This window comes from Lissotriton vulgaris, chromosome 5 (genome assembly GCF_964263255.1).
Source record: "Lissotriton vulgaris chromosome 5, aLisVul1.2, whole genome shotgun sequence".
NCBI lineage: Eukaryota > Metazoa > Chordata > Amphibia > Caudata > Salamandridae > Lissotriton > Lissotriton vulgaris.
In genome coordinates this window covers 1,752,951,491-1,752,966,998 of record NC_141693.1, presented here as the reverse complement: position 1 = coordinate 1,752,966,998, position 15,508 = coordinate 1,752,951,491, and the positions used below count along the sequence as shown (strand labels likewise).

The following is a 15,508-nucleotide window of genomic DNA, read 5'->3' as shown; positions in this document are numbered from 1 at the left end:
ACCCTGCGCTCCGACATTTTATATTAAATATCCCCCTTAGTTTGATGGGGGAGTGTTAATGATATATGTTAAACTTTGGTGTAATAAAGAAGTCAAACATTGCATTTCAGTAGTGTGACTAGAATTTTTTTATAGCAAATTACCATTCAATAAACAGGGATGCAGTTGACCATGTTATCCAAGGTGGTATCATCTTCGGTTTAATTAATATTTTGGATCCAGTGGAGTCTAGGCCACAGTTGAAGCTTTTACACAACATTGGATGTGGAGAATCCAATAAACACAGACATTTCTGCATACCTATCCATGGTGCAGCAGGTAAACCTACATAGTCAATAGTTACCATGGTGTCAAGGTAACTGCTTTTGGAGAGTGGTGTGAGTTTGAAAATATATGTTTGGGTATATAGAGGGGTGTGCAAAGTTTCTAAGATTTTCCTCACAAATTCCGAAAGTTCTTTAAAACTGGTGCAATGTGCTTTACATTCTGAAAATGTTGTGATGATTGATAGAAACTGTAAGTTAAAATCCTAACAAAGTTGGAAATAATCTGCTCTGAACGCAGGTGTATATGCAGAATTGTCTTCCACAAAATGTTTTAGATACAAATTCTGCAATCTTTGCGAACTGTGAAATGTGTCTACTTGCGGGCAAAATGTTGATTTCTTTCGCCCTTACATTACACGCTCTGTTGCTTGCCACCAAGTGTCAAGACATGCAACAGTTTGTATGGAGCTCCGTGTGATTGGTCAGTATCATTATACAGTAGATCCCTAACTACAGGACCGTTATTTATCTCTTTTTTTTCTGAAACTTGATATGTATTTGAAATATCACAGGACAGATGTGAGGCTTACATCCAGGTAAAGGTTTCTGTGCACAGAATTCTGAAGCAACTGACAGTTTTGGAACCACATGTGTTTCCCCATGTGTCAAATAAATTACAGGATTTAACAGCAATATAACTCAGCTAAATACATTTACATTGTTACTTACAAACAGTAAGGTCTGGAAAAGCTGTGCTCCTGCTAATGCAATTTGGCATAGTTAATTCCGAAGAAGACCATTTTTGTCATTTACTAACTTAATTATCTTTTCTTTCTAACTATATAGGGCCTGATTCGCAGATCTTTCTGAAAAGGAATGAGTAAATTGCTGAGGGCACAAGTTTTCCTTAAGCATTGAGTAAGTTGCTGCGTTTTGCTAACTTGCAGACATTTGCCTTGTGCCCTGTGACACAGGCGTTCCTTACATTACCACAGATATTTTATTTTGTTAGTCACACAGAAAGTGGCCTCCGCCTATGTCGGTAAACCTGTGAACTGTAGTGTAAGTGTTGCACAATTATTCATGCTCAGGGTTAGGAATACATAAATATTTACATTTCCTTAATTTTCCTTCCTCTTTTTTGAATAAAAACACTTTCCCCAGACATGATAAAGCTGCCTGCTTACACCTCTTGTATCCCGGATTCATCGGCACATTTACCCTGCTTCCCACCTTGCGCCAACTCCTTTAGAGTTCAAAATCCAAGTGCATCTCTAAACTTTTGTGAATGCCTCATAGTGTGACTAGGTTATGGGAGTCCTTCAGCTTTGCGTTGTGTCTCTTGGCCTTTCTTCGGACACTGCCCTTTTTACATGGTTACACCCATTCCAACTCCCACATCTTCACAGTGACTCGCACACTACTTTTAGAGAAGTTACCCAACACCAGCTTACAACACACAGGCGTAACCTACAACAGTGTTGAGTTTTTGCATACATAACTTATATGTTTCTAACTTAGTGAATCTCGCACAGGACAAAATCGAGTATTTCCAGGCGTGAGGCAAACTTATACCTGAAAAAGGCTGTACCAGTCGGCTATTACTCTACACCTTGATGGTTGAGTTAAAGGGCTTCCGGCCTGGGGCTGAGGCCTTGTCAGTGTCTTATAGCTCGTCAGTTACCTGCCTGAGCAATTTACTGTTTTATTTTACACCTTTCCAGCCCCTCTGTTTCCCATGATAGCCTAGGTTGAGAGTATGCCGCCAGCAGGTTCGCATTTGCGGTGCTTGGCCTTTGTAAAGTACACGAGGCAATAAAAAGGATAATTTATTGAGTGGGGTATGCATTTCTATAAGGGCTCCAGATGTTTAAGAGATGCAAGGCACACCTGCAGCAAAGTGGTAAGTGGTCAGTCCAGAGACTATGATATGGCAAACTACAATCAACACGCGCACTCATTACAATATGGAGCAGAAACACTGCTATTTGGCGGGTGGCGTGAGCACTCATAACACGAGAGGTTGTCCACGCAAACCTTGGGGACACCAATTATGCCGCTGCAAGCAGGAGCTTGACTATGTCACTGGTAAAGTCTTAAAACAAGGATGTGAGAAATTAGACAAAATACTAGGACTGACAGATGAATGCTTGGACAGACGGTTGGATGAACTGATCGATGGATGGATTAATCAACATAAGAATATTCAATGCAAAGCATCCATTCACAATAATTACATCATATGTCAACACTGCAGTAGAAATTAATTTCATTAATTGCAGATTTTCAGCCAAAGAAATTCCAATAAAAAAAAGTGCCCATTAAATAAAAGGTGTGTGTTGTACTCCAATAATTCCACCCTGGGATTCTTGTGACATTAACAAACCATAAAACACCCATGATGGTAGTTTAATTCCATTGATGGGTTCTGATGGCATCATTGGATGAGTCCATAGCTTCAAAGAATTATAGCATTCTTGTCAAATGCAGGTATTGTTTATGACGCCAACCCTCTGAATGACGGGTTTTGAGAGCACTGCTCCTATAAAAATAGTCAAACGTGTCATAACTTTTTGGGCGAATAAAAAGAGAGTGTTATCTGAAAAATACAGAGATCAACTGCGGGAATGTTTGGTGCCTTATTTCCGAAAAAACACTGAAAGTATTTTTCTCTCTTTAAAAACTTGAGGAAGAGGTATCAACTGGCCCCTTTTTCAAAAAAAAAAAAATCAAGAAGGCAAAACTGTATGTTTGTGAATCCCGAGGTCATCTAATGCCCAGCTGAGGCTTGGAGTGTACCTCTGTTGCGTGGCAGTGTCACTACAGGTTGTGGGGACACATACGTGCATTAAGTTTCCACCACCTCCTTTACAGGAGGCTCTTTCCATGATGCCATTAAAAGATGTCATTAAAGAGCCCATGTTTGACGATCAGACACATAAAATGTAAAAAAAAACATAAAAGAGTGAAGATATTTATCTCCTGATGATCAAACCTTTTATTTAAAAATGTGTGGTGTATTCAGCGCAATCCTCAGAAATGTGCATTGCATGCACTTAATTCTATGTAAAGCGCCCCAGCACCAAGCTCTGCACTTAGCTAAATAAAGCAAAGCTTAGATTTTTTTTTAAAGAAATACATTTAGAGGTGCATATGGGCCTGCGACTCTAATGTTGTTTACAGCTATTGCTAAAGCGGCCAGGTATACCCCAGTTTGTGAGTGTGCATTTATAAGTGATGCATATTTTCGTTTAAAGCTGTTCTACCTACTTAACAAAACATAACCTAGGACCCTGAAAGTAGCACAAAGTGTGGAGACTGGGCATGCTGCTGTGCTAAAAAAAGCTCTACAACGATTCGTCAAGGGTAGTAAGCACTATATAAATGCAAATTATTGTCAAATATGTTCTTACTATAGCTTTTTGAAATTGGTGTGAGGAGAAGACAGCCAGTGTCTCCTGCAGGTCACAGGTGTGAAGAGGGTCTCACTACTAGTTTAATCCTTCTTAAGTTAATAACACGAATACATCTGACAGATGTCATTTAAGTGCCAAGAGACATGGTCTGGTTGGTGGTCTGTGCAGCATGAATGGACTACATTAGCACTGTGAGGAGGATATTGTGAGTGGGTTAGCCTATCAGACAGCCCTTTTCTGCTGGTATGCGACTACTCCACCTGCTTAACTAACAGATAGAACCTAGGGTAGATTTGCACCTGTAAAATAAGGACCCATATGATTGGCTATTCAGGACAAAGCAGATAAAAGCGGTTCCCTATTTGTTGCCAATAAGCTGATGGAGCACCAACGAGCCAATTAAGATCCATCTTGCATTGCTAATTTTACAGCAAATACTTATGATTGTCTTTTCATGGTTTCCCTCTCTGTGTGGTTATCTGATTGGGTGCATTTGGAAGAGTTTAGCTACCCAAGTGCTGGGGACTGCACTACAAAAATGCAATGATAATATCCATCATCATCCAAGCAATGCTCATAGTCATATAATTACAGCATTGCTACCAGTATGTATTTATGTATGTATGTACATATTGCGTATTTTGTATAGCTCCAACTAGAGCTAGCCGGTAACTGAGGGCTTTAACTATTCAATAGCTTGTTACAAAAGAGTGAATACATCATAATATATTTCTAAAAATAGAAAATAACAGCTAAACTAACTAAAAACAATATGCAAAACATTGTAAAAAGAGAACCCTGTAAATCAATAAATTGAGTATACTGTAAATTTTATTCCAAACCTTAGAGTATCTCCTGGAAAAGGACTGGTTTAGGATGTTTGATTGTGTTAATGATGGGATGTTAAGCAGGTTATATTTGCTACCTCTATCATCAGGAACCAGCTCAGGTTGATTAGAACTGACTCTTGTCCTCAATGGCTAGAATTATTGTTTCATGGTCATTACTAAAGCGGTATAAACATGTTGAGATACAGGGGATGCCCCAAAAAGCATACAAAGGTGTAGGAAATTGGATGGCATACGTAAATGTAAATGTAAATGTAAATGTTGTGCTTTTATATAGCGCACGTATCATCCCCCAAAGGCATCTCACGGCGCTGTACACATACTGCTGTGGAACCCATCCTGGCCTGTTCCTGTGAGGCGCCCATTCTTGGGCATCCCAAGGTGAAGCCAGACATCCTAGCGCTGTTGGGGCCGTTGTGGAGATTAAGCAAGCTATTGTGGTATGCTTTGAGATGTATGCTTTTAAGGGGTGTGTTGGTGTACACTCAGTGGTTTTACTCCATACTCTGGCCTGTGGAAGTGTTGTGGGTTGTTGTATATTTTTTAAATCAATAACATTCTTTCTTTTTTTTTTAAATGGTGAGAAACATTACAATCCAACCCAACAATTAAAATGGTTGCTTTGGGCATTCCACTCTTCTTAAATCTTGTTTTTACCTCTTTCACTGCAGACCTGAGTCTATTCACTGCGCCTCACCTGAAAAAGAGGGCTCTAAGGTATCACCACACTTTCTGGGAAAAGGAGCCGGAAGCTGCGGAAGCAAATTATGCCCTTTGAGAGAGAAGACCACCATGGACCTCGCGGCTCCAGCCAACACATGCTATGGATGTTGAGCCAGCCACTAGGTGCAGAAACAAGGCTAAGAAAGACCCTGCAGCTACCGATGCAGACAGAGATGGTGGAAACAGACATGCAGACAGGAGAAAGATGTCTGAGAAGGGGTCTTGTTAGGAAGCAGGAAGAATCCTGGTGGCTTGGAAGCTTCACTGCTGACTGCCCTCACCCCTCCTTTACTTGGGACAAACCAGGCTGCTTAAATGTGAACTTGTGTCTCTTTCAGATAAGTGAAGTGTTTCTCATCCTGCACCTGGTATCTGTGGCTTTACTGTGTATGAATGCGTCTGCTGTTGATGCCACACCTTCAGCCACAGGTGTTGCAGAAAAGTCTTCACTTGAGACCATACAAAGATGCATTACTGCTTTCTCGTGAATTGTTCCAGTGATGTACATTCATAGTAACTTCCCATACAGGCATTTGACAAATTCTGACAATGTCAAGATTAGTTTATTTGGAGAAGTGTGGCTCACTGGTTAGAGGAGGCATACCCTGAAGCAGAGGTCAGACCCGGGACCAGGGTTCAATTCCCGACCGGCAGGGTCTGAGCCCAAGTGTCCACGGACTCGATAATTCTCACTTCGGTGCCTACTCGAATCACAGGTTCACACTCTGCAACTCTGGGCAATAGCTTGCTTAATCTCCACTATGGCCCCCCCCCCGTGGCGGGATGCCTGGCCTTCACCTTGGGGATGCCCGGTACGGGTGATCTCACAGGGAAAAGCCAGGACGGGTTCCCAATGCAAGCGCCGAGATGCCCAAGGGTAAGTCGAGCGCTATATAAGAACACACATACATACACATTTGCATCTGGAGTGCGTTAAACATTTATTTTTCATGGATAGCTGGTGTTCATTTTGAACGGGAGCTTTTTGGTGGGTGGTTGATAAACTAGGATGGAAAGAAGGCATTAAAATGGAAGGCATACAAAAAAATTCATGCAGCCGACAGGATGGCACAGTGGGCTAACCACCTACAGCTGAGATGTTAGTAACTGTCAAGTCACAAATTTGACTCACTTTTTACATTAATCATTGTAACCATGTACTCCTTTCCCAAAAAAATATATATATATCTATCTATATTCACAAATTTGACTCATTTTTGACATTAATCCAGTTTTTCACAGGGAACTTTGAAATATTGAAATACATCACAGTTAACTGTGAAATATGGTGCAACTCTGAAATATTGCTTTCATCGCCATAATGAAGTCCCAAAGCACCCTGAAGAGCTTTGTCATAGTCAGCGCCACGAAGATTGTGTGGCAAGGCTATCTTAACTATATGGCAAGGTGCCAAGGTTATCTTACGTATGTAGCAAGTTTTCTAAATTATGCAGCAAAAATGGCAAGTTATGCGACACGACCTCTGGTAGTATGTTTTTTCCATCTGAGCTAGAAACAATTTTTTGGTGGGAAATCTGCAAAAAGGGAAATCTGGCAAAATAGTAAATCCATAATTATGTGGTAATATGCTGCTGTCGCTGAATTCGATACACCCACTGCACCTCACCACTGCCCGTTGTTTATTAACAATTTATATATGAAAGATAATACACCTAAACACTCTAATTCCAATCTGTGTCTATTGTTAGCTGTACTTCGAGGAATACAGCTTTTTCAAACAGACTGCCCTAGAAAAAAATCGTAATATTAAAAAATATATTAAGGGTAACGTGTAATATTGTCCTAAATTGCCATCTTGAGTTTCTGGTGAAATGTATCAAACACTTGGCCTTCGGTATCATGGTTTAGGATTTTATCAGAACCCCTATGGCATCCATGGAGACTCTTACTTGGGCTAAGAGTTTTATAATTTCCATTATCTGCTGAATCTAAGGCCCGTTGCCCCCACCATGAACCAGGGCGCACACATTTGGCACAGGTGCCAGTGGTCCTGTGCCTTGGCCCCTGTGTGCTTGGCTGAGGTGTTTGTTCTGCACCAAATTATAAACAGGCTGGAGTGCGTTTGTTAGTGTAACATCTGCATAATGGCTTGGAAACCGCGGGAGCCCTGAGGGCTCTTCGGGGCTTCACACGTACAGCAAATGGCTGCCAGAGAGTGAGGTAGCAGTCTGGCAGGGCGCGAGATAACCACAAAAGCACAATGTGGTCTCAGCCCCGTGCCAAGCGATAACAGTCAGGTGCTAAATGCGCGCCGCTGCCGAGGCCTGTGCAACACGTCGTCGCACGCTAATGGGCCTTGGAGAAATCCGGAGCTTTGTCGACATCTGGCCTGCGAGGAGCAATTCGGATGCATCATACCGCTTCACGATAGCAATAACGGGAATAGGCGCTTCGTGTTTATTGGTATGTATTTGGCTTTTACATCCAGTAATTGCCCAGGATTACACATCGTAGCGAAGAAGAAGCGTGGATTAAAAATCGTCTCCTACTACCACCGTAGGCAAGCCACTGGATAGAAAGTGCGCTATTAATGAAGTCTATTGCCACAGTGAAGACTCGGGTTAAACGCTGCAGATGTAGACTCAACGGAAAAAGTCCTAGATTGAAAAATAGCACACCGGGTTGATTTAATCTCAGACTATTCCGTATTGCAACTGAAGGCGAGATTAGGCCCACATGTTTGATGTAAATATTTCTACCTGAAAGAAAGGACTTTAATTTCGTAGTGTTTCCGAACAGGCACGTACAAGCAGCTCTTTCTGGATTTGCGACGTGGCCCCCCAAGCTTTTCATTTGACTTTGAATGCATTCTGGGAGTTGTAGTCCTGGATTCTACTTATCGATGCATTTGGGCTATGGAAGCTAATTGTAACTATTTGTGACAGGAAAACCTCAAAACACTTTCCGTTTCCACGCAGAGACAAGCACTTTTGCTGTGAACAACAAATATTTCTAGAAACAGAGAAGCATCCTCGCATGCGTTCTCGAAAAGAGATGGTGGCAGGTGAACTCCCACAAATAAGATTTGATGCATTCCTGTAGTGTCCCCGTTTCTTGGCTTTCATGATATGCAATGTTTATTCGCGACGTCCAGTTTATAATGGGTGTTTGGATTCCCAGGGCATATCACCAAAAGTTCTCTGGTGGTGCATCCAAATGTTGCATTCGTTAGAGGCAGTTTTCCACCAGTAATAATTTTGCAACGCGATATGTAACAGTTGCAGCCAAAAAAATGACAGTTTATCCGCCCGGTCAACTGTAAAATAACATTCTGGACCAGTCGATCAGCACAAACGTCATTTCAAGATGGCTGCAAAATTGCAACAGCATCAGTGCCAAATTGTCCACCAGAGGTCTAATGTATAGGATTTGTCATTTGTGCTTTCAATCTTGTCAGATTCAGTAATTAAAGCATCATGAAATACAGGGACTTGTCAAAGATACTGCCATTTGACTAATTTGGGTAGCGGGGGTAAGAACTCAGGTCACCTGCTAATATAGTGGATGACTGAGCCAGTAAGCTATATCTGCTCAATAGTGAGCATCGATGATGAGGCCTCGTTTGTCCACGTCTTGAGGACTCTCTGCAGAAGGGTTAGGGAGAGTCGAAAAGTGCAGGGTTTTACAAGCCAAGTCCTAACATAGGTCCAAGGCGTGTAGACACAGCAGAACAGAGAATATCACAGGTACATGGACATTACCAAAGGGAATCTGCACCAAACTGCAGAAGTGTTTTACTAATGAGAAATACTTTTAGAATTGAAAATTCATAATAAGCGACTGACTGCCTGGAAATGACTCCAGAACAAATATAGGAAATTACTTTTAAAAGATAGTAATTTTATGGATCCTCTTCCCTACATAAGTGATGGAAACAAAACCACAGCATGAATTCAGACTATGATGGGCACATTATAAGAAGGTATGCGGTTGCAAGGGTAAGATTAAAGACCATATAGACTCAAGGTGGAAATACAAGGAAGCAAGTGTTTTTGTTTCTAGGCAGAATGTAGGTTTCGAGGCGAAGACAAGGAACCTATTTCCAGGTCCTGAAAGACTACTGATGAAGAAATCTCCATCCCTATTAAAGTGCAAGCTTAGTACCTCCACTGCCCAATAAAAGGTATCAAGACATCCTGTTTTTTTTATTTCTCTGCAATTGGGTGTAATATGGGAAGGAAGGCCTAGTTTAGGACAGGTGGAAGACCACATATTACTAAGGCATCTCAGGTAAAACAGACAATAGGTGAGGCTTATCTTTTAGGACTTGTAGCGTACACTCACCTGAAATCTCCTTTTTCCTCTTCGTAGACTTCTTCTCGGTCTCGGTAGGGCTGGCTCCCAGTGCACCATACTCATCGCTCAGACACCCTGACGCGTCCACCAGGTTGGGGCTGTTCTCCATCTCCCCAGAGCCTAAGGCTAGGCCGGGGTTCAGTCTCCGTCGTGCCTCGGCGGCTGAGAAGTGCCAGTCTGCATGGTGGAAGGTGGCAGTGGGGTGCTGCTCGGCGTACACCCGTTCATCCCGGGGGTAACTGTGCGGCGCTGTGGCCAGGCAGGAGGCCGAAAAGTCTGAATAGGCAGCAAAGTCTGGCTTTTGGTGGAAAGAAAATGGCGCCTGTTGGTAGGGGTGCAGTCCTGCGGTGCCGCCAACATCAGTATGGGGGTTGCGCATGCACCCCCAAAGCGGAGCAGAGGAATGAGGGCCCCTCATGCAACTGCTCCCCATTGGATCCATTGGCGCGGCCTTCAATTTGAGTCCAGGACAAATTCTCTGTGCCCAATGTAGGCCTCAACAGTCAACGCTATCACAGTTTTATATCTTGTCTGTGGCTACAGCACCATAAACACAAAAATCATAGCTTTCCCCCTTCTTACTTCTCTTTTTGTGAATTCTCCCAAAAAAATGAAAACAGAAGTTTTGGCTCTGAAGTTGTAATTCATTCAGAAGACCAGAATGTTCGTCATCCTTGGGCGCTGCTCAAGCAACAGACAAGGGACTGTCTGCAATTGGCCGCTGCAGGTTGATTTAATACTCCGGCGCTCAGGGCCCTGGGCTGCCTTCCTGTGAAAAAATCTGCTGCTGAGCGGGGAGGGCGATTCCTGGTTTTAAATACTGTGCCGGGAGCAAGTGAAAAGTTTGTGCGGTGTAACCCGAGAAAGGGGAGGAGGTGGGGTTAACAGCACACCCGGCCTCCCTCCAACCAAAGGGAAGCAGGCGGACATTAATCACCAGAAACCTTATACGCACATCTAATGCGCTTTGCAGATGCGGGCTGTTAAAGGAACACTGTCTGCATTAAAATCGAGAGGGGAAAAGAGTCACACACTCTCAAACAAAAAACAACCTTTCAAGTTTCCCTGCAAGGCTATTTTTATGGCTCTGTTAAAGACATTCCCAAACTCTGGCATTTGCAAAATAAAACGGCCTTCGATTAAATACAGGCTTTTAAAAGAGGGTTTAAATCCCCAAGGCACAAAACAGAGGGGATGAGAAATGCCAGAAAATTCTATTTCCCTCACCTCTGTGAAATAAACGGGGACGTTTCTTTTAATTGTAGCTTAATCCCTTACCCTGGCTACAAACATCTGCACAAATGCATATCATGAAATATGCGGATAGCCTGCAGGTCACGGGTTCAAACCCCACAAGATCGACTCCGCTTTTCACCTTTCCTGTCTTTGGTAAAATATGTACCTTTCAGCTAAATAATTAGATCACATTTTTTAAACGCTAAACTGTAACGCAATGTTCTCGGCGACATATACAACATATATTTTGATATGGATTCGTTTTGAACTATAAAGTGCACACCTTTACTTCTAGCTCCAACCAGAACCGTATTTTTCTCCTATTATCAGAAATCTCATAAGAAACTGCAGTATTTTCCCCTGGAGACAAGGTGACGCGTTCAAAGCATATACATTAATATTGTGGGGGGAACAACGAGTTAATATACACTTTGAGATGGGCCTTAAAATCACAGGTTGAATTTGATTAAATAAAGTCTCTAATGAGAGCTACATTTTTAATTAACATTTTGTACACGTCCCAGCCAAGATCAAGACGTATCAGGTCAGTTTCCAAGAAAACCAATGACTGGCTGAAGGGAATTCCCGAAAATAAAAGGTTAATTATAGGCGGGATGTGTTGGAAATATGCAACCTTTTCAGTGTAATTATAGCTTCACCACAGGTGCTACATAATGCTTCATCTGCTGCAAAATTTGCAGATTTCAACCAAAGTAGTGGTTCTAGCTCAAGCAGATCAAAAATTGTTAAACGGATGAAATGCACCACCAAGCACTTTGCAAGAAGTTAACTGGTCATATATCAGCAGACAATTTCTACACCCCTGAATTAAAGGGGTGGCAATTTCCCTACATGAACTTCACATCATCTGATGGTCTAAGAAGGGGTGTTGGTCTACAGCTGGAAATAAGTACTTTGTATGCCTAAAATATAATTTACACATTGGTAGTGAGATATTTTGTTTCATAATTCATGAACATGTAAGTTTAAATCGCAGTCCTGTTCTAATAGCAGTGGTTGCTTTAAGAGAGTGCTCATCAATTAAAACAAGCCAATAGGCCTGTCGTTGGCTGACATCCTTTTATTTGCTCTGGCAATGCTTGTTTTATTTTGTCATTGGCTAAAACCAGAAATATTGTTTGGTCGCAACACGCAGACATTGCCATAGTAGTCACTGGCACTAAAGGCAACTACTTTTGGTGCATGAGTGCTCCTTGTGAAAGAGCAGAATGCTGTCACTTGTGTTGAAGTTAGCCAATGGCTGACATGGGCTGACCCATTTCACCCATGTTGTATGCTGTGATGGGTGGAAGAAAATTGTGAACAACACAAAAGTAGAAGGCTGGCTGAATACCGCTATAAGTAAGTGTATGACATATATCATTTTAGTAAAATCAAGAGGTCTTGGTTAATGCCGACCTAAACATCCCAAACATGTTGTATCGCTTACGTAAGGTCTGATATCCTGAAGCTTAAAGTGTCTCCAAACGAGACACACTCATAATAAACATGCAATGTACAGTGCAGATCGGCAGGGCTGTTTCATAAAAATGACAGAAGTGGGGATTCCAGAGGTCTATGATTGCAGAAGCATGATAAACCCAAAATGGAAAGCAAGTTTTAGAACATCACTGAGATGCACAAAATTAAATGGAGGACACATGTTTGTTCGTTTATTATTATTTTTATTTGGCATATATAGCCATAAAAAGGAAAAGCTGCAATACATACAATTAAAATCTATTTTGTACAAACCCTATAACGTTAAAACAGTATAAAACACAATAAAATCCTGATAAAATCGAACAAAGAAACTGTAGCAGACCATAGGGAGTACCAAATTCCTCATCAGGGAGGGGAAGGAATCACTTATATATTAGGTATACATTTGTACATCCACCATAAATAACAGGGGCCCGGGGTATCCCCAAGCATGGGTAACATCAAATTTCTGCCCCGCCCCTTATAAATTATATAACTAATTCCTTCAATGACTCCTGTATAGCACTGCACATGTCACATTTAAAAATCTCATATTTATCAGCAAGCTAAGCGCTTGATCCCTACTAAAAATTTCATAGGCAGTAAAAAGGGGTTGCAAAAATGTTTTTCGTTCATCTAAGACCCACAAGCAGTCCAACAGAATATGTGGGCCATTGTATTTTACTTGCAATCCACATGTCCACAAACCATGTTCATTCATCATAGCGGATTTTATCATCCGATCCGTGTTGCATGGGTTGAGGCCCACTCTAAATTTCAAGATTATATTTCTAGGTTTTGGATTAGGTATAGCCTCAATATAGGGGAATATTCGGTCATTGATCCACCTTTTTTTATCAAGAACCGGGAAGACACATGTTACTCCAAAAGAATGTGTATGTTCTCTTGTTTTCAGCCGAGTGCAAATCTTTTTCTTTCAAAGGCTGAAAGCATAGCATTCATACAATGATGTTGCTGTGCTTCTGTGCAAGAAAATACATCAGTATTTTTTTTTTGAATATTGTTTTCAAAGCTGCAGCTATTTAAATCTTGAATCTGAAAGTCCAGTTAATGAGACAAAACACATATTAAATATGTAATGTACACAACTGTTGTCCTTGCCTTTTTCCTACAGGACACAGTGCTTCCTGAGAACCTGGGATTCACAGAATATGAGGGAGTTCACCTTTTATTGCTAGAAGTGTGGTTGTGTAGGTTTCTTTGCTGCCCGGTGCAACATTGCGTGTTTCACATAAACTTTTGTTTCAATAGTAAATAGTAAATGTTTTGTAAACATTATATTGCTGTCCTTCCTTGCAAGAAAGCAAATCACTATTTGTAGGTGAATGAAAGTTTGGATCTGATGTGAAGAGTGTGTGTAGTTTTCTTTCCTAAAAAAGTAGATAGCACCAAAAGTTTGAAAAGACCCAGGCTTTCAATATTAGATTTTATGTTATGATATGATTTCTTGTAGAACACTGAACGATGCAAATGGGAATGAGCTAAATGATTATTATAAGTGAATGTGTGTTACAAAATTGGATGAGAAAGAAAAAGATATTCATACATTGTCTGAAGTCTTCAGAAAAAGCTTGATTCTTATAGAAGTCCATTAGCTCATGTAGCTGGTAGAAACATGCCAATGCAGCTGGGTCTAGACTAAAAGTGATTTTGTCATGCAAATACTGCAGATTAGTTATTGTGAACTATATTTTTTAATCTGCTTTTTGTCACATTCTTGAGATGTTTGCACACAAACCAGTTACTGTCTTTGTGTTTCTTCACTTTTCTAAGGTGTTTGTTACCATTTCCAGAAACTGTTACCCTAAATGAAAAAAGTTGGGAACTAACCCTGACCCTCACATGTTAAGGAATGGGTTTGACAAGCATACTTTGTCAACAAGTTACAAAAAATTTCAATGTTTGCAAAATCACCCCAACCCATTGCTGTTCAATTGGGCCTTGTCACTCATGGCCTTCGTGACTCCAAAATGCAAAAATCAGAAACCTCATGGTCATAGTTAACTATTTATTCCCAAAGTCATCCTAATGATAAACAGTGCTCACAGTGCTTGCTTTACATTGTGTTGCAGAGTTTCCAGTCTCAGGCTGATTTGCAAAGCTTTTTTCAGACATGAGTGTGAGTCGCGCTTGGAGAAGGTCATAAACACACGTGAGGCTCATTTTTGTGTAAGTGTAATGCACTTGCTTGCATATACCCTATGGTCATTAGAAAGACAATGGTCACCTGGTTTCATTTAGACAACAACTTGGTGGATTCTTTGACAGCATCCATTGCTACTCTTATAAAATGCAACCCATGCCGTAAACCATAGCTGATGCATGCTATTTGTAACTGCCCTTTTAAGCACAGTAATAAAAACTCAACTCCACGTGGAAAGAATGTGATTTCCCTTGAAAAACTCACAGTGAACAATTGGGTAAAGGAAAATGCCTTTCCATATGTTCAATTGCTTATTTTTCTTTTGTCATCCCTTGGGAAAATATTTCCTCTCTGAAGAAACCTCTTTGTCTCCACCACCAGTTTTGTGGTGGTGCTCTCCGCCCATTCCCAGCGTTGGAAGGGATTCACTCCTGCCCATGACAGAAGTACATTTTTGACAATTTCCAGGGTGAAAATCTGTGTAAATACCCATCAACCACTACCGCCATAATTAGCACAAACCTTCAGGGCATTCCCTCTACGAATGAAATCCCTGCTCCATATCTATTGTAAGAGAGTTTCTCGTCTGACCATCAACATAGAAGTAAAGGTTTTTGCAAGTGTAAAACCAGCTTTCGTAAATTCCCAAACTCATCTCGTGCATAGGTCGAATTATTATAGGCAAATGGCTTTGTTAATTGGGCCTTATCAGTGTTTTTCCAACAGATACCAACATTGCACACACATCTGAGTGACCAATCATATGTATTACAAACATATTGAAAACAGCGAGTATTTACAATTGTTTGAGCATGCACTTGCCATCTCATACATAATTTACAGTCAAATTGATGAATTTTGTAGAAAGTGCAGAAAAATCCACCTAATTTGAAGACAGTTGTAGGATGGCTCTGAGAACGTATTTTAAATGCATGTAATAAAATGTGAGATAATGTTATTTACTTCTGCCCTCAATTCGTCGAGAAAAACCGTATAACAATGGCATGAAAAAAGTTTAGAATTTACCATTATTTGCTCCAACTGATCACATGGCTG

At 41.0% G+C, this 15,508-nt stretch overlaps 1 protein-coding gene across 1 annotated transcript in view; it reads right to left on the bottom strand.

The window, feature by feature from the left end:
• Nucleotides 1-10,344, bottom strand: part of MEOX1 (mesenchyme homeobox 1) — a 45,362-nt gene extending 35,018 nt beyond the window's left edge. Inside the window, exon 1 of the mRNA XM_086924010.1 lies at nucleotides 9,559-10,344. Within this exon, the coding sequence (XP_086780136.1) occupies nucleotides 9,559-10,012 (454 nt within the window). The 5' untranslated portion in view covers nucleotides 10,013-10,344. The remainder of the gene's footprint in view (nucleotides 1-9,558) is intronic.
• Nucleotides 10,345-15,508: the final 5,164 nt, after the last annotated feature.